This window comes from Cinclus cinclus, chromosome 5 (assembly GCF_963662255.1).
Source record: "Cinclus cinclus chromosome 5, bCinCin1.1, whole genome shotgun sequence".
NCBI classification, from domain to species: domain Eukaryota; kingdom Metazoa; phylum Chordata; class Aves; order Passeriformes; family Cinclidae; genus Cinclus; species Cinclus cinclus.
The window spans coordinates 73,672,735-73,692,841 of NC_085050.1; the positions used below are offsets into that span (position 1 = coordinate 73,672,735).

Sequence of the window (20,107 nt, forward strand, 5' to 3'; positions counted from 1 at the left end):
CTTTCATGAGGATTTATCGCTAAAGATATGAAGCAGGACTGGTCCCAGTACTGAGCCCTGGGGAACATCCAGTCACAAGCTGCCAGCTGGAGATAACTCCATTCACCACCACTCTCTGAAATCACACATTGTGACCTTGTCTAGAACTTTTATTTCAAGGTATACAAGTGCTTTGAGTATATTCACAAGAATAAATATAAAATTCTTCTCTCCAGAGCAAGAAGATGAGTTTTTATAAAAATATATCTCTATCCCGAAGAACCACCTACATGGGATTCCCTTTCGGGAAATGTTATTTAATACAAAAATAAAACACTGAAAATAAAATGCTTGACCTATTGCTTATTGAATCACCAAACAACTGAAATTTTCACAAGGTTATAAATATTGTAAATATTATCAATAAAAATAGTATTTAAATAGATGGGTAGTCACTGAGTCCATCCAGATGAACAGAATGCTGCCAGAAGCCACAGTTTCTCCTATAGGGCACCAACTTCCTTGTATTCACTGGCATTTGTTTGTCTCCTCTTGTTTCGGTACCTGGAGTAGAAGAGAGAAATTTAAGTTCTGGAAAGCCAGCTGCTTTTGGGGAGTGACAGGGTAGGGGGCAGGGGAGGGGGTAAAGGAAGGAAAGTTAAAAAAAAACTTATATAAGCACCTCACATTTGTTTTAAATCTCTAGCTTCTGTGCTCTGTCTGTGCTCATTTCCAGGTCTGACATCACTTGAATGCAGTCTCCTTTCTCAACTCTTCACTGAAAATTCCACGTCTGCATTAAAGTCTTCCTGCTGGTACTAGGTTTGTCTTTGAGAAATCCTGTTGGTTACCATCTAGCTACCCACCAGATGTGGGAAGCGGATCTCTCCATCTGGAGTTGTTCCACGTCCTCAGCTCTCTGACAAATGCTTACCATTCCTTTTTTAGCTGGAGAATGATTCCTGCTGCTTTGGATCTGTTCATGGAGTACTGTCCCCCATGGTGCAGCTGATAAGGCAGTGCTCGTGATATCGTGCTCACCACAATAACATACCAGATCAATAAATCAGCTAGTAGAAATCCAGCTGCTCTCCAGTCCCTGATGCTTGAGGGAATGGCATTACCAGTGAAAGAACTAGAATTTTCCTGTTCCCTGTCTGCTCTCTCCTTGATCTCAACACCCTCTAAGCCAGACGTGAACCAGCCTATAGGGCCTCGGTATCCCGGTACACAGGCACCTGGGAGTGCTGTTGCCTAGCCTGCACTCTGGGCCATGCCACGCTGCCAGCACACGGCCTGTCCTGAACACTTCTAGCACAGGTGAGTGGGGTCTGTGCATCGAGCTGCCTGGTGAGCGAGGTGTTCCAGGCCACCCGTGGTGCTCAGGGGATGCCCGACACCTCCGGCTGGCTCAGCCTCCCGAGCCACAGGAACACAAGTCTCACCTCTTGCAGATGTAGTAGGTGGCGAGAGAGAGGGCAGCGAGGAAGAGCAGGACCACGATGACGGTCAGTGCCACGTACTCCTTGCTGAGGGGCTGCCGGACGAGTTCCGAGTGCACGCACCGCACTCCGGAGAAGCCCACGTCACACCTGAGGGTGAGAGAGGCACAGTCAGAGACATGGCAGCAGGGTTACACCTCAGCAGCTCACAGAGCATCCCATGCTGCTGGCCTGCTGTTTCCTCAGGGACAAGACAGTTAAACTGCTGGAACTCAAGCCCACGTGGTCCTAGAGACGCCTACAAATCGTTCAGGTAAATGACTAATGCCCTTAAAAATGCCTAAAGGGTCTTTATTCCATAAGTCGAATCGAAGGAGTGACCTTGGTGCTTTGCCTGAGTTCTGGATCTCATGCTAATGTAGATACAGATTGTCACGGAAGCACATCAGAATCAATGCCCCAAGTCTAAGCTGCGTCGGTCACTAATTTCAGGTGTCTGAGACTCTCACAGAGATCACTGGAGGCAGCACATGTGTTTAACACTTCCTTAAATGCAGCTGAGCAATACAGACATGGTGCTCCTCTTCACTTTCTTGTGAGCATCTAATATGTTTAGCTGGATTGGTGTTTCACTAAGTGTCAGTGGCAGACAGATCCAAGTTCACCTCAAAGCCCACCTCAGGGAGATCTGCAGGATGAGTGGGGCCTGTGCATACCTGCAGTAGTGCTCATCCAAGTCCACGATGTACACACACTGCCCATGGAAGCAGTAGTCCTTCATTTCAGGCTTGCATCTCGTTATTCCAACTTGGGCCACACGTGGGCTGTTCTCTGTCTGGACTGCAAGGATATTTCATTAGCACCTCAGGATGTGGGCAATGCTGCTCAGAGAAAAACTATTCCCAAGGGCACCTCAGTGAGGCTGCCAGCACAAGGAGGATGGGAATTAGAGATCTGTTATTTACAAAAAGCTGTGCAGTACTTACTGAGCGCTGTGGTGCAGTTCTCCATTTCACCAGGCCCGCATAACGGGATCACTGTTGTGCCCAGGACTGCTTGCAATAGGTAACCTATAAGAGAACAAAAACAATAGTTAAAACTAGATGCACTTTGAGTTCAGTATTTAAGCTGTTGCAGTAATTAATGCAAGAACAGAAGCTTGTCATCACAGTAGGAAAGATTCAAAGTTGAAAGCTGAAAAAATGTAAGTCTGGTTGATGTGCTGCCTACATTATATGCAGCAGCCCAAAGAAACACCACTGAAACACAAACTTAGAATGCAGAACAAAGATTCAACAGAAACCTGGTGTCTGTGACCACCTCACAGCCACACTCTGACTGAAACTGGGCAGGAACAGGCTTGGAGAGATTACGGGGAGAGGCAGGAATTAGGCCATTTGATCATTATGTTAGGTTTCTGACTGGTCTGGCATGGCACCTGTGCAAGGGAAGTAGCCAGGCTTCAACAATTAGGCATGACAATCCAGCATTCATCACAGGAGGAGTCCTTTTGCTGATAAAAATCAAGATGTTCTTGACTCACAACAGCCCACAGGAAGAAAATTTCCTAGGAATCTGCAAGTCAGTGCAGCTGGTGACTCAGCACACCAGGTCAGTGCTGAGCTAGGCTCAGCACCCCCACCATTGGCTTCAGAGACCACAAACCATTCAAGGTCGGCTTCACACAAAAGCTGCTCTTTACTAGCAAAGAACTTCTGCAGCCCTCTCCTTGCTGAAGGGCTGGACAGTTCCTGCACGGACACCCCCTCTTTTGGCAGTTCTTTGGTTAAAAGCCCAGTTGCAAAGCCACTGACACGAGATACCAAACACTCCTCACCTGCCCACGGGCTTAGAGAGGTTACAGACCACTTTATGGACCCTGGGCCACTGTTACTTAGCAGAACACCAGAACAAACAGGCACAGCTTTCAGGTATTCCACTAGTTAAATGACCATTTCCAAAGAGTATTTGAAAGCCAGTGCAGGTACCTGTAGCTTCATGGCTAGTCTACGAAGAATAGTGAGTGAATAGTGAATGTCTGCCCTGGCTGGCCATGAAATCCACCTGGCTAACACTCCTGCTGTGGTCACAAACTAACCTGCTCATGAACTGCTTAGTCATCAGCCCCATTCCACGGAAGTCTGTAATTTGTGTCTTTGGGCTGTTTGCCTCTATTAACTTGTCAGGTCATGCATGTCTAATGGAGGGAGTGTGCCTCCATAATTTCCTGATCGCTCCAATTCAACTCCAGTTATTAGAAAGTTTCATTACATCTCAGGGTTAAATCTAGTAGTGGTAATTTATGGATTTCCGGCAGCTCATCTATTTCCTTTATCATTCCAGCTACACACAAAACCAGCAGGAATATCTAAGAAGGACAGGGCTTCTTCCTGTGTTTGCGTTTTTATAAACACCATTCCTCAGTCTTACCTCCCTCTACACTGCATTCCTTGAAAAGCTGATAAGCCAGATTTCCACCAAGCTTTAGAAGAAAGAACAAAGCCCAGGTCCCCCAGGTCCCCCAGAGCCAGAGCAACAGTAACAGATCCACAATGCCCGCACCTGTAGCAGCTGGAGACTCCTGTGCCAGCTGGCATGACTCAGCAGGACCTACCTTTCCCTCCAATGGGGCAGGATATGCAAGTTTACTTTCAGGGTGGGATTTTTTTTTTTCCAAGTGGCAGTGTGCTCACTGTAGATTTCCTCAACAGCAGCAGTTTAACACTTCTGTGAGGCCAGTCTGAGTTGCTAAAACAGACAGTTCAAGTGTGTGAAAGAAGAGGTTATCAGGTCTGACCAAGAGGTCAGCCCAGGGATCTGGCGTCCCAAAAGATGCTGGAAAAAGACTGACCGAGTCAGTTCTTCTTCCCAGGAAGTGGGGGGACAATTCAGGACTGCTCCATGGACTAAGATGCTTCCTTGGCAGGGAGGAGCTGCGGCGTAGGACAGCCGTGTCCCACTAAGGAGACATCACGTCACAGAAAGAACTAAGGATAGGAATTAACAAAAGTCAAGGCTAAACTTGCCAGAGGTATCCCAGATACCCACTTGTTAAAGAGATTGATTAAGCCAGCTGAAGATCTCATGCAGCCTACACATTTCTGTCACAGTGTGCACAGTCCTTGACCTGGACATAACCCGAGCAGCTGCCTTTTAAGCTGAAGTTCCCCGTCTGAGACTTAGCAGAACCCAGCTTTTGCATTTGAGAAAAGTCCAAGGCAAGTCCATGGAAGAGGCAGGTCAGCTCTCCTCTTGGCTCCAGAAGGAAGCACGGCTTTCCAGTTAAAGGCCACAACTCAGACATCTGTGAGGGACAAATTAAAAATAACCTCCTCCTCCTCCTCCTCCAACACTCCCAAAGGGCTTTCCCGATCCCAGCCATGTGCGAGTGCCTCCTCCACCTGACTGCAGGCACTCGGGGCTGGAAAGGTTGGACTGCAGGCCTGGATATTTGCTGACACCCAGCAGTATTTGCTGGTTTTCAGCAAAGTTCTTCCTGCTCGGCATTGCTGTGTTTTGCATGCACATATTTCCCCCATGCACGTATTTCCCCTCTGCCATCACTGGGAGGATAAGGGATCTGAATACAGCAATGGCAAAGGAGAGCCTTTCCCAGGATATTTATCAGATGATGCATACTAAACACAGCACCTGGGAGAGGTTATATTTTTATTTCTTCGCTGTTCATTAAGCAAATACAGGGTACAGGATAAGAGCAATGAGGTGGTGAATTTTCATGTGTATCTCGTGGGAATGTGAGCGTTACACGCTGTAGCACTGTGTAATTCCTACATCACTGCATGAACACATAATCCCATCTGGCTTCACAGCTATTCCTGCAAGGTTAACACTGAAAGCACTCACTGGAACAGGAATAATGCTGCTGCTTACTTGTCCTTCCTTGAGGGATGAAAGGAAAATGAGGGCCAGTGACCAACTTTCCTGCAGCCTCCGTCAGAGAAGACCCACAAGGGTTAATCATCAGTTTGCCCACTGTGAGCCAGCTGCAGTTTCCAGTGGCAGATGACTGCTGAGGATGAAGGATGCACTAAACTGAGGACTTCTCTGTGGAGGATTTACACTAGGGGAACTGTCAGGTTTCTGAGATGTCAATCATTGTTTGAGTTGGCTTGGTCTGCCATGGAGACTGCCAATCTTGTACTAATTCACCTGAATGATGCTACCTCCCATTTGGCATCTCTGTGGTCTCTGCTGCAGCAGCAGCACCTACACCCTCCGCATGGGCTGCACTTCCAAAGCAGGGTTGCCCAGGAGATACACACCTGAAGGATCTCAGCCCATTTTAATTGCAAAGACAGATCAAGGTGCATCCCTATCACCTGATTTTGGACATCCAGGGCATGTATTAACTGTCTAAGGCCTTCTTTGTGCAAATGAAGTAGGGCACATGGAAGTTAGCCAGTCTGTCCCACTGGCCTTGTGAGCATCCCTACTACCAACTGTTCCATTCCGGAACTGCAGACTCACAATTGTGGATGTCCAGGATCAGGTTACAGCAGCTCTAAGGCAGCCCTGGAAACACCAGTCTGTCATGGGAAGACTGGTGCTCCATAATTGCTACAGGCCCACACAATCATGTTCAGCATTGTACCAGGACTTACCCTTAAGCAGAGACAATGCAGTTTTGTGCACCCAGTCATCCCAGTACCGCTTCCAGCCCCCAGAGACCTACACACCAGCGATCTCACTCACATGCTGCCCCCGTGCCTCAGCCACACTGCTTTCCACCCCTTGCAAGGGGGCTGAGGTCCCTATGCCACAAGAGCAGAACTCCATGATTACTTCCAGCCAGACACATCAGCCACTAACACTTTCCCCATCATCACATGCAGTGATCTCTATGCTGAGCCAATCTGCTGACAGCCAGGAGAATCTGACATGGGAAACATAAAGTCAGCAGCTCCTGGAACTGTCCAGTGGGTTCAGAGGTTCAATGCCTGCCTTCCCCACTGAGTGGGCATTACAGTGAGCACAAGGAGATCAGTGCCAAAGCTCCTGCAGCATCTCCCAGAAAAGGCAGGGCCCGGGTTTGTCCCCATCACCACCACATCCGCATGTGGGCGGCACAGCACCGTGTCCCCTCAGGAGAGAGTGACATCTCCCTCCCACCACTGCCTTTCTGCTGCGCAGTCTCCAAGCCCACCACAGCCAGGAAATGAACCTGGCAAGGACCGTCACTTCAGTAAGGCTTCAGCCGTTCAGCAGGGAACCTCTTCCAGTCTGGCATAACACCAGTGACAAACAGTCTTCCCAGAAGCACCAAGCTCTGCTTACACTCCTGCCCTGGGAGGGGAAGGCAGTAAAGTCCTCATAGCACTTGTCATGATGCCAGCTAGCTATGACTAATCCATCCCTTACTATTAGATGTTGTGCCTGCCCCGGAAACAAAGAAATTCATGTACAGATCTATGAAGACATACCAGTTCCTACCAGTGTCAGTTTTGTGCAAAGCATGGCTGACTCACAGACTAGAAGATGTTTAGCCTGCTGTCCTGGCAAGTGAGATGCTGTGCAGCAGCCGATCCATCAACCGTTACGGAAATACCCGGCTAAGATGAAAGACACAAACTCATACGGCAGCGGGCTTAGAAGGTGAGGAAAACATCTGTCCCAAAAGAGAAGTCTTGGGAACTGAGTTTGTCCATCAGCTACGACCGCGACCCCGACATCAGCAGTGTGAGAATGTGCTCTGTCATTAAAGCAAGGTGTGAGTGTGCCAGGTCTCAGGACTCTGCTGCCCACACAGTTCAAGTTGCCCAACAGGGCCAGCTCTCAGCAGTCGCTGCCTGTCACTGCCAGCGCCCCATGGAGGTGTGTTAAAAGGATCAGCTCTTGCATCACAGCACACCCAGGATTCTTGCTGCTCTAAGGATACACGTGTTCACTTGAGACTTTCAGGTAGCTTTTGTCATACCATGGAGTAACACACTCCCAGCAAGGAGGTGGAGAAGTGTCAAGCAGAAGGAGGCCACAAACTGTTTTGTTATCATAAGGAAGTCCCTGCCCCTGTGAGGATTCACCCATTGAGCTCGCCCAGAGCTTGGCCGGGGCGAAGGCAGCAGGACCAGGCTACAAATAGGACAAGTCAAGGTGAAAGAGAACAGACTGCACCGGGAGCAGAGCTGGGGAGAAGGGAAAGAATGTTCACCTCCACTCAGTCACAGGACACACCCGGGCATCGCACAAAGCGAAAAAACATCCTATAATAACACACCACAGAGCGTGGTGTGTGCTCCACTCCTCAGCTCATACAATCCACTTGAGAAGACCTGTCAGTGCCTGGGACTTCATCTCGGAGAGAAACCCATCACCTTCCTCTGAAGGCAACCTGAACTTCACTCTTTGACGCAGATTCGCAGCAGCCAAAGAACGCCCCTGCCACAGGACGCAGCACCCGATGCCCTCCCAGCCCTTGCCCGCGGGAATGGGAACCTCGCCGCTTACCGAGGAAGAGCAGCAGGCTGCGGGCCCACAGGCAGCCGGCGTCCATCGTCCTCGGCGCCCAGGGAGCAGAGAAGGCAGCAGGAAGACAGGAGGCGGAGGCAGGAGCAGCGCAGCGGTGTGGAAGACGCCGGCCGGCCGCCCGCACTTTTATGTGCCCGTGGAGAGGCGGGGCCGGCAGGGGTGACACGCGGCCCGCCCGGCTCGGGCTTCTTGACGAGCCGCCCCCGGCATTCGGGCCGGGCCGGGCCGCCCCCTGCTCTGCCCGCGGGCGATGCCCCGACGAGACGGGGCACGGACGGAGCCCACCCCGGCCCGGCTGTCCCGGCCCTTCGCCGGGAGCGGGGACAGCTCTGCCCCCTCCGACCTTCGGATGGTGCCCGGGTGCACTCGGTGTCCCTCGTTCCAGCAGGTAGCACCGCAAATAGTACCTAGGGCCGTAAAATTAGCCGAGCCCTCGGAGCAGTCTGGCCCAGGCACAGATGCCCGGGACTTCCCGGGGCTGTGGATGCCTACGGCACAACCTCGGGACTGCTGTCTCTGCTTTTCCTCAAAGCATCCATGCGATGGCACGAGGTCCTGCAGACCCACGGTAGACCCTGCTGGCACACAAGGGACCACTTGGCCATAGCATTGCAATGAACAGCACCTGTGCCTAAACCGAGGTTTGGGAAACACTCCGGGGTGGGCAGCTGGAAACTTGCTGGCCTAATCTTCCATCTCCTGGCATTTGAGGTGACCCTCAGCACTCACGTGCAGCTGCCAGGGAGCCCCGGAGCTAAGGGCAGAAAGGGTGTATTAAGTTAGAGCACAGGCACCAGGAATGCCAGCACCTCACCCGGCACCTGGGCTGGCTGCAATGATCTTGAGCTCAGGAGGTGTGTGTGCCATGTTCCCCCTCCAGCCCTTGGCCTCGGCATGGACCAGTAGCACAGGCAGTTCCTGGAAGCAACACCTTTCAGTTGTAAGATCCTTGAAAGAGCAGCCAGTTACAGCTACTTTTTAAACAACTCCTTTCAAGCATCCTGTTGAAGCCCACACACTCCGTCGCTGTATTAGGCAAGACCTCGTTCCGCAGTTCTATCCCACCATGGGACGACTGAGGGATCCCACCCACCAAATCCCGACTGCACACATTTGCCTAAAATATGAAGCGTGTTTCATCTCAACAAGCTGCTCAGCAACGACGGTTTATTTCACTTCTTTTTAAAGGAAAAATCATCGCCCCCTCCCTTATAAAGGCACATCGATACCCAGTTGATCATGGCACTGATAAGCTTGTGTCATAGTGAAAGGAACCTGAGTATTGGCACTGAGCTGCACTCGGATAGCTGATGATTCAAGTGTCCCCAGTTTCTCTGTTTTATAAGCAGTTATTGATACAAGACAGGTAACTGCAGAATACCACATAGCACGTATACCACAACTCCACGTGCAGAATGCAGTTCTAAGTAATAAAGACATTCATTCAGGGGGCTGCAATAGATCCTTATAAATCACACTCCTTATTTTTGGAGTGTTTTTCTTAGGTCTACAGTGGCATGGAGATGCTCAAGTGAAAAAAGGCAGCATGTTGCGACAGAACTGCGTGTCAGCACCACTTATCAATTACCTAAATGGTAAGAGAGTTGGCAAGACAAATGTAATAAAGCTCAGTGTGAAAGTAGCATTTAGAAGGATGCCCTCCACAGCAAGTGGGACATGACATAGCTGGAATCTTTTTCTAAGTCCCTTTTTTTCACCTCTAATTAGTCATGCCATACAGATGCTGTCTTTTTTGATGCCACATGACTGTTTTTGTTGCCTAATTTGTGCTGATCCCCCTTATTAAGGATTTTATTGTCTGCTCTTGCGGGGATCGTCATGAGTAAAGGAAGGAATTGCAATTACTAGCAACGTGTTTCTGCGTGTGGGCTTATGGATGCCTTAAAAAGCAGCATCACCGAAGAACTTCCACTTTATAATTAATTTTACCCTTAAATTCCTGCATGATTTATCCTCTGAAAGGCAACATTTAATTATAGCTTTGTACCGGTACCCAGATACCAAGTAACGCTGACACAATTGGAGCAATTCATTGGAATTTCCTCTTTCAGATCTGAATATATGGAAAACAAGTATCACGGACACATATTTGCTTCATCTTTCTGTAACGTGCTTTGTTTCACAGTACTTGATTTCGCATCCGGCATCCCTGCCTGTGGCTTTCACCATCCCCTCCTCCACACGAAGGATGCCTCTTGGGATAATGCTGGCACACACCTTAAGAGCCAATTTTCCAAGAGCCCTGCAGTATCAATGGGGTCATTGTAAGGCAGGCTCGTTGCATCCCATAGGTGCCGGCAGGAGCAACAAGTCTGCGCAATGCTGGGAGGCAGCACTGGTTGGGCAACAGAGCATCACGGGTGCATCTCCGCTGCTGGCCTCGATTTCAGCCGGGGAGAACCGGCACGCCCAGGGCAAGGCGCCCATAGATTTGTGCTCCTTGGCACCTGACCAGCAAGTAGCCCCCCAAACGCTGAGACATTTCGGGATATTTTTTCTTTACAAAGTGTAAGGAGAATACACTTTGAGGAAATACCTTAAGAACTTGGGTGAAAGGCTCGCTTGCTTTTATTGCCTTGCACCGCCTTAATAATCACCTTTAAAGAAAACCTCTCTTCACAAAGTACAGAGGCTCAGCTGAAGTCCTTGCAAAGTCTCAAGCATTCATCTCCCCTTTTGGGACAGAGCAGCAGATGCACAGCAGGGTTTATTGCAAGGGGACTGAGCCTTGTCTGTCAGTGTATCCATCACTGACGGCACAAAGCACTTTCTATGAACCACATGCCCTTTTCAATTTAAAGAGCAAAAAGCATAGCTAAAATGTGTATTTTTCTGGGGTGTAAGTTTTCCTCACAGGGACTTGCTGCAGAAGGATACACGTGTTCACAGCAGTGAACTGCCACTTGATCTGTGTGTTTTTACATAACTAAAACCATACATGGCAAGTGTATGGATCACTTACTTTAGCTGCCTTCTGTAGGACTTGCACCCAGTTTTATGCACTGCTGCTGTGGGCATGAATCTGCATTGGTTTCATCTCCTGAAAACAAGACAAATTTGAAAAAGCAACATTTTCCTTGCTAGAAAGTATTTTTGAAATGGAAAGAAAATCACCCCTAGTCTTGCACTCACTATTGCACACACGCGCAAAGCAACAAAAAGCAGCAGTTTCATAAATTCCTGGGAAAATCACCCAAAATTTTTCAAACAGCGTGAGTGCACAGTCTGTAAGCAGACTTACCTACACAGCAAGCCTTCATGGCACAAAATGAGAGATGCTCAAGAAATACTCTCAGAAGGTCAGACATCAATTGGAATGCACCTCACTCTTGAGAGCATTTTCATTTGAACTACACAATATTAAGCTCCCGAAGGGGTATAAAAGGCATGTAGATGTGGCATTGGAGTCACAGTTCAGCGGTGGGCTTTGCAGTGCTGGGGGGAATGGACAGACTCAGCGATCTTAGAGCGCCTTTCCAACACGATTCCCTGATTTTGTGAAAATCATAAATGGTAAAAGTCTTGGGACTCACGGGGACACAGATGCCCTAAGAAGGGAATGTATTTTTAACTGGAATACGTAGACGAAACCGTCTGGAGGAAATGCAGTAAAGAAAATCCTTGAGCCAAATTACTCCATTTAAAGGTCAGTTACAAATTTGCCATGAATGTGAGGGATGAATTAAACAACCAGTCTCTCTCCTATAAACTATGAGAGTTCAAATTCTGCACCCAGGGCTGAAAGTGGCCCATGCCTTTTCCTGTAAACACAGCATGAGGTCAAAGTTACTGGACAACATGGATGTTTTGCTATTTAAAATAAAGAACAATTCCCCAAAATTCACTGATTTCTTTGCCAACTTCTTGGGTCAGCATTAAGCAGCAATTAAAAAAAACAAAACAAAAAAACCCAAGCAGCTAATTCTCATCCATTTCAGAAAGATGGAATTGAAAAGGGAGACACATCTCCTAGCTTATGCTGCATTCTTCTCTAAAGGGCAGTTTTTAAAATTTCATTCTCCTGGCTTGTACGACTTTGCCATTACGCTCCCCTGGGCAAATCCTGAATGGCTCAACACATCTCACGGGCAGCAAGAACTTCTTAATGCTCAGCTGGTGATTTCCCTTTCCTAATTACAGCCCAGTGCTCCATGCTGAGTGATGTCTTAGCCTCCAAGGGGTTGAAGCCTTTCTCATTTGTGGAGTCTTTCCATGGCTTCTGCCTTTACTTGGTGCTAAACAAACCCGTGCCCTTGTTGACAGTGCTATCAAGCCAAGTCCCCCCATATCACTGTCCCTATATCTGTTAATTGTTTCTCCTTGCTTTGGGTGAACGGTTCAGAGCAATTAGATGGAACAGAATAACAGAAGGGCAAAGCTTGAAGCAAAGGGGATTTCCCCACAACATGTAGTAGGCTGAAAGCAATCTGGGAGAACACCAGCCCCTTACCCATCAGTCCTGTGAGCTGTTCTGTCCATCAGCACCTCTTTGGAGTTTATCAAGTCATCTCTTCCACAGAATTTCTCATTCTCCAGGGACAAGGATTAACCACTGAGAGACAGAACATATGCAGAGATGAAGACGGCCTTCTCTGACAAGTCACCATGCGCACACATGGGTGCATCATTTATGCCCCTGATCACTGGCCAGGAGAACTTAAATTTCTACGTGGCAGCATGTTCTTGGTGGGTGACTGTCACTCCGTGGCTCTGCCCAGAGAGTGACATCCACCTCAGGACAGTGAAAGGACAGTAAACCCACTGTGATGGGGACCTGTGTGACTCAACAGCTGCTCTCGGGTTTTCTGCACAGCAGTCCCTCCTGGCTCTGGGCTCTCCATCTCGACCTGCCATGCCTCTCCTGTAACTCCCTTCGGGACAGCTGCTGCCAGCATGGGGAAGACAAGAGGACAGACCTGCTGAAGCCGGGCACCAGACCCTAAGGCCTGCACTAAAGCCTGAGCAATATATGTTGCACACACACCGTCAGTAGAGCCCCTGATTCTTCACTGCTCCATCTGGGAATCTTGGCTGTCACAGGCCTCAGCTGCACTGGCTTCAATCCCTTTGGCAAGTTTGTTTTGGCCCTTGATAAATATTTTGCTCTTACATCTCAAGCACATATGGGCAGAGGAAGGACTGACTAGTGGGCTGTTTCCCTGCCGGTGCTTGGCCTGCTGGATCCAAAGCAGCCCTGAGCTGTGATTCACCCGGTGCTCTGTTCTGCCCTGCTCCACCACTGGGACTGCGGACTCCACGTTTTGGCTGCAACACAGCAGTGACTGTCACCTGCACTGCCAGCCATGCACACGGGAGCTGGGGCACCCCGGACAGGAGGAATGTGCCATTAGGGATGAAGGAATAAACAGCAATCCACCTGAAACCAGCTTAGCCAGCACATGTTCCACAAACTGAATCTAGCAAAGAGCCACAAGTCTCCCAGTGTATTTGTTTGGCCTGGTAACCAGCACTAAGCATTGTAGCAGATACACTTAGTGGAATTCCCCCATCCACTAGCATTATGGGACACTCCCACTACTGTTCTGATAATTACTGTTAATCATTACTATTACTGAAGTGACAAAAAAAAAAAAAAAAAAAAAAGCACTGAGGAGGATCAGGCCTTCATTGTGCTGGATGTTGTCATGCAGAGGTGGTGAGACAGTCTGCCCCAGGGAGCCTATAAATACTGGTGCCCAGTTCACCGCTGCAGTCATATTTCAAACTAGGACACTGTGGTCCCCAATGAAGCTCTCCTACAGCTCCAGCAAAAATAATCCACGGCGCTCCCTCCCGCTCACATCAGCTGGGAGCCAGGCTGGATATTATGCTCTCTGCCTGCAGGCAGAAAGGAAAGAAGATGATCAGGAATACTTTGGCATTGCAACACCTAACAACACACTTCCATTCGGTGTTTTCCCTGACTGGGCCCAACTTGCTATGAAACCCCATATTCTTTGATCTCCAGTGAATTCAGTACCACCAACTCCTGAGAGCCCATGGGTCACATGGTATGTGGAAACCTCTGGGGTATGGTTTGGGAATGACCAAGACTATGTGAAATCATTTTTTAGTCACCTTCTTCTCCTCCCATCAATGGTCTGAACATCATCTCAGGTATCCAAGTCCCCCTGGACACCGTTCCTAGGTCACACATGGAAGAAACGGATTAACCAACTTAGCCACTGACTGCAAGCCACAGGGAATGACTGTAGGCCTCTGTGGGGCTGAGAAGGGCAGGGAGTGCTCCTACACAGGTGGGAACCACCTGCCTGCAATACTGATTTTCCCTGCCATTGATGCAGGTCAGGCTGCTGTCATCTACCAGGAAAGGAGACAGACCCCAGTTCTCTGATCAGAGCTGGCTGTTCTCCAACCTATCTCAAGAGTGTAACCTGGATTCCTCCCACACTAAAAAGCAAAATAAAAGGTGCTCAGTGCTTGCATGTTTCTCTGCTCCCTCAGCAAGGAACTGTGGGTTTGCCCAAGGGCTAAGGGGAGGCGAAGGCCCAGGCCCCAGGGAACTTGTCCCATCTCTCCATCCATGGGTGCAGAGGGTGCTAGTTGTTTGAGGTGCAAGTAGGAGATGGGACAAGACAGGAATCTGCAGCTGGATATCCTGGGGAGGAGGTGGCAGAGGCCAGTTGGCTGACTGTGCCACTTCCCTCACAACTCCTCCATGTGGTATCTACACATCCACCCCCTCGTCCTCGTTCCTGCAGCTTAGTGTTATTTAAGAGAGGCAGGAGATTTCCTTTACGACATGGGGAGTGCATGCGTGTAAATCAAGTGGGACAGGACAAAGGCCAGGGCTGGGTTCAATTAGATCAGTGATGCTATTAAAGTAACAACAGCACTAAGCTATGGCTGGCCATTCTTGATCAATCCTCCTGCAGCCAGGGTCTTTGTCCTTCATACAGGAAATTAAGGGCTAGGGAACAAGGATGAATTAGCCCAGGCTGCCAACCACAAATTTGGTCTCTGAACCTTGTTAAACTTCTGAATAACAGTTCCTCTATAGGATTTTCAACAAATATCCCTGAGAGCCCCTTTCTTGTGAAGCTGCACGTCAGATGCTCAGGATGAGACACTTTTGGCCCCTGACTTGCAGCATGCCTGCAGCCAAGGTCGCCCCCTCAAGAATCACACACTCGCTTTCCAGCTCCACACCTGGATTAAGCTACCCTGCTTAAACACTACAGACAAGAAGCCTGACATCAGCCTAAAGCCCTTTAAGCCAGCACAGGAGACTCCCTGCCTCAGGTGAAACATGCCAGACCTGAAAGCCTGTGCAGAACAAAGCTCTGCTCTTCTGTCTCCATCCTGCCTCTTCAACCCTTCCCCCTGTTTTGTTCCCGTAACATTGCCCTTTGTGAACCAGGAGAGAGATTTCCAGGAAGGGCTACAAAGTACACAAAGCTCATTACCCATCTTTCCAAACCAGCCACTTTAAAGGGCGCACACAGGCTAACTAAACTAAAGCAGAGGTCTCTCTGCAAGCCCTTTCCCAGGGTCTCATGCTGCACCTTATGCAACGCGCTGCGCATCACCGCACGCGTTCAATCACAGCGGAGCAGCTCTGATCGCAGTGTCACATCGTCAGAGCTGCCAGCTGCACTGCCCATGTCAGAGCTGCCTTTTACGCACATCTGAGCAACAGCAGAGCCTTTGGGCAACGGCCTCCGGTTGTTTACATGGCTCCCATAAACAGGATATCACCAATTTGTAAATATCCTGTCAGAAGCCCCTCAGCTGCACTCCACCAGTTTGATACATGCCCGCCTGCAGCAAGTCTGTCTCCCTCTCCTGCGGCTTCACTGGTAATGTTGCACACGCCGTCCTGCCCACGCATCGCCTCTTCCGGTACCTACCAAGGCTTCTACTTCATGGCTTCTGCCATTGTTTGTAGAGTTGGTGCATTTGGGGGGCATTTGCCGGGGAATTTTAAATCAAAGGAATGATACATTACCGTGAGCATTATTTCCCAGAGGTTTATGCTGCGTAGCTCTCACTCAGGTAGAGCGAGGCAAGGGAGTTACACTGATAAGAAAGCTTGCTGCTGTATCTTACCTAAAGAGGGAATCCCTCGAGGTAGGAATTTTTTCTCTTTCATATAAACAATCTATTCTAGCTGAATAAAGACAGCGAGACACGAGAAAAACCTTAATTTCCTTCTCAGCTTCTTCAGTGTTGCAAAATAGGGCTTTTTGATGGTCAATAATGAGGTAACTGCCCATATTTTGCAAATTGTCTGCAGTAAATCTAAAGACACCTTTCAAAAAGAAGGTAACATTAACACCATACTCTCATATCATAAGAGTTATTATCATAGCACCAAACTCTTGTGTTTTGGCAGTGCATCTCTGGACAGAATCTCCTAGCAGAGCTAGAGAGAAGCTCAAAGATCCCTGTCAGCTAAATACTTTATTAAAAGCAAGGCACACCTATCCAGGGTGGCTCATATTTGACTAACTGAGTAGCCAGCTCTAAGGGATGGAGGAATTGCTTTCATGCAGAGGGAAGCTCCAGCTCGGAAGCAAACAGAGGAGCAACAGTAAGAACTCTTGGTGTAGAAATAGAAGCACCGAGTTGAGTCACTGCTCATCCACAGGTGAAGAACCCACTACCAGGAGCATGATGCCAAGTAGTCTGACAGGGCATCCTTAGCTCCAAAAACAGGTGCCTTGAAGAACTGTAACTCCAGGCTACAGTCATAGTAGCATCAGGTCAGATGTCAGCAGAGCATTCAGCTACTTCCCCCAGACTTTGGCCAAAAGGACAAGACTCATATGCTACATCAAAAGCAAGAAAAAACTAGATCAAGTCTCATTTCAGTCCGATTCCCAGCATAACCACAGTGGTGCTCCCAAAACCTTCCCAAGACAGGACACCATTTTCTTCTCCTCTGCTCCTGTGAGCAGCACAGATTGCTCTGGTGTCATCCCTACTGTCACCTGGCAATGTCAGGCCTGTGTTACACCCCTCTAACCCATCATTAGCACCACTGGAACAGCAACTGCCGCACCTGAAATAGATGCTTGCTGTAAAGGAAATCATCAGGAACTTTAATTTGAAACAAAGGGGGAAAAGGCAGCAGTGTCAAGTCCTGACCCTAATTGTTCTAAGTGCATACTGCACTATGAACTCAGATGGGATGCACATTGCTTTGCAGATAAAGCAGGAGGAAGCTGTAACTTACACTCACTAAAACTGTACCTACAGACAAGGAATGAGATAACTAAATGCCCTTGGGGAGACACGAAAGGCATTTGAAGCATAAAAATTGCTTACCTTTCCCTTACCAGGTAGGCAGATAAACACAAATGTCTCTGCTCAGTAGTGCCTGACAGTGTGACGCAAGCCCTAAGAGGCCAAGAAAATTAAGGCTTAGAGTAAACCATGGTGCAAGGACGTGCATCCCCAGTGACAGAACATTCCCCACCGTCTCCAAATGAAGCAGCTCCAGAGAACTGCACGAGCTGGCAGAGATCATGGGGCCCAGTGAGCATGGGAGAGCAGAGGCTGGTGCCTCTGTGCAGGACATGGAGCCTGTGTGTTTCACACGGGCATTCCCAGCTTCCCAGGTGCTTTGAGACTTTCTTGAGACTTTGAGTCACGTGGCTGCTGGGACGGACACACAGCTCACCGCATGCTAAGGGAGGGTGGAAGCAATTTGCTTTACTGCTTCTGCCAAAAGCCTCTATTACTGTATGTTATGAAAGCTCTGGAGAGGCACAACGTTCCTAAAACCACTTTATTAGAAGTAGTAACACTCAAAACTCCCCCCAGTTGTTTACGGATGGCAAGGCTGAAGGAGGCAAGGAGCAAAAGCAGAAGCAGAGAAGGCTCCACTTTCCCTGCAGCATGACAGGCCAAGGGAGTCTTGGGATAATTTCAACTGGATAATTTTTTCAGCTGGCTGCTGAAACGTTGCCTGCTTCCCCCAGAGCTCACACTGGGAGCAAGACCAGTTTTCCATCTACAGATGCCAAGTGTTACATATGGACTAAGTGCTGGTTTGCCATACCCCAGCATCTCTGAACCACCTTCAAAGTCTGTAACACTTCCACCCCCCTGGCATCCTGGCAGCTACTTGGATATTTTCCTGATGGCAGCAGGGAGGCAAGCACAGGGTATGCAACTTACCAAACATGTGCAGAGGCAGGGACTCCCACCTTTGTCCCTGTGCTCTGCTCCTGCCCGTTTCAGGGATCACTTCCTCTGTGGATGATGAACTAGAGCAGCACTGCTGCTTCCCAGGCTCCTGCTCCTGATGCTGCAGTCTTGATCCATACTGTGAGAGAAGGGAAATTTAAATGTGACCAGGGAGAGAGATGTAGGAGTGGAAAACCATCAGGCCTTTCTATCCTTATGCCATGACCACTCTGTCCCGTGGGCCTGCTTCCCCTGGGACACATCAGACCCCGTGAATGGCAGACTTAGCCCAACAACCTGTGCTATTTCCTTTGCTGCTTGCTCACCCTTAGTACAGGCTAAATAAACCTTTAGCTCCTGTCTAGCACCCACCTAGCTTGTTACTTCACAAAAGAGACAGGAGCCATGCTCAAGCTCAAGCCTCTGAACCGACAGGCCACCCGAAGCAGATCAGGCTGCTTTCGTACCATCCCACTCTTCATGACATGTAGAAACCTCTGCTTTGACTTCTTTGGCAGTGACTTCCATTAAATCATATAGAACTATCATTATGTCTTATTTATATTAATTGCAATTTCTATCAATTATCATTTTCGCATTCTGCACAGGACCATAGACCCTGGGGGAATCAGTGTGTGGAAAGGACTGGACTAAAGCTCCGGCGCAGAATGAGAAGATGGTGCAGGTCCTGATCTGCACCTTTTGCATACAGACACCTGCCCCTGTGCCAAGGCAGAGACCCCCACTCCAAACCCTCCATGGGCTGCAGGAGGGACAGGGCCGGGGGCACCAGGGGTCCAACTCTCCCCCCCACTGGTGTGGTTTGGGTTTCCCTGAGTTCTTTGAAGGATAATTGAATGTTTTCTGCAAGGCTTTCTGCACATGTACTGATCTGCATGAAACCAAGCTCTGGGTCAACAAAGATTATTTTTATGAGAAACAAAGACAAACTTGCCATTCAACATTACCAAACCACCTGATATCTAGGGCAGAGCCTCAGCTCTTCATCAGCACAAGGTATGGTATGCACATTAAAGTCAGATTTTTTATCAGACACATACAGGGCACCTCTGTCAATATTTGACCATGTTTTTGGACACTGATCACAGAAAATATAATTTGGCAAAATAGAAATTCGGCACGCAGCTTAATTGCTGAAGGATGTGCAAATAATGAAGCAATGCACAGTCTTAAATGTATTCCAATGTTTTTAAGACAAAGGGAATTCGTCTCCCATCTGTGTCATGTTTTCTTTCAATGCACATACACAGAACTATTTGTGTTGAGGGGGCGAAGCAGCCTCACTTCAGTTCACTGAAATGATGGACAATGCACAGTCCCCAAGAAACCTGCGGCAGCCCAGGACTTGAAGAGGCTTTACCCAGATTGTGCCTACACACACACACACACACACACACACACACACTGGGCCAAGAGTCCCTGAGTTTCCTCCTCCACCCAGGGTTTTTAACCTTCAAGTAGCATTCAAAGCACACTTGGATCTCTGAGTTGCTGTCACTGAGTGTTGTGCACGTTGGCTTGTATCTCTCACCTTGCTCTTCTAATGTATCATGGTACTTCTCACTCAAGAAGCCACCACAAAAAAATAGGAATTTTTGAGAATCCCACAGCACTCAAAAGCCACAAACACCTAAATACCCACGGACAAGTAGCCTGAGTCTGCACCCACTGAAGACAACAAAGGCTGTATTACAGCCTGCAGCAGGGCTTGGAGTTAGGCCAGAGCTGATTGGGAAAATCACAGAGCCCTACTAAATGATGAATTGTCTTGAAAAGCCTTCAGTGGAGGCATTCTACCAGTACATTTAACAAATCCTCAATGGTTTAAAAAGCAAACACACTCACCCTTACTTGGAATCATCTTTTAAAGTCTTTCCAGGCTGCAATTTGAATGCGACACCTGAATTACACAAGGACACCTGCTCCTGGCAGGGAGACAACCCTCTTGTGTAGGGCAGGAAGGACGAGGCTCAAAGGGCCTCCAATGGGCCAGCAGGAAAAGG

At 48.7% G+C, this 20,107-nt stretch overlaps 1 protein-coding gene across 2 annotated transcripts; it reads right to left on the minus strand.

Moving 5' to 3' along the window:
* Positions 1-345: 345 nt before the first annotated feature.
* On the minus strand, positions 346-18,147 carry EREG (epiregulin). Of its 2 annotated transcripts, none has more exons than XM_062494081.1 (5): positions 18,075-18,147; positions 2,408-2,491; positions 2,138-2,261; positions 1,425-1,571; positions 346-543 (listed from the first exon to the last, which is right to left on the minus strand). In XM_062494081.1, exons 1-5 carry the CDS (start codon positions 18,079-18,081, stop codon positions 483-485), a joined length of 423 nt encoding a protein of 140 aa, XP_062350065.1. In that variant the 5' UTR covers positions 18,082-18,147; the 3' UTR covers positions 346-482. The 2 variants fall into 2 exon arrangements, with proteins under 2 accessions (XP_062350065.1, XP_062350064.1); XM_062494080.1 differs by lacking the exon at positions 18,075-18,147 and adding an exon at positions 7,887-7,932.
* Between the last annotated feature and the right edge of the window lie 1,960 nt (positions 18,148-20,107).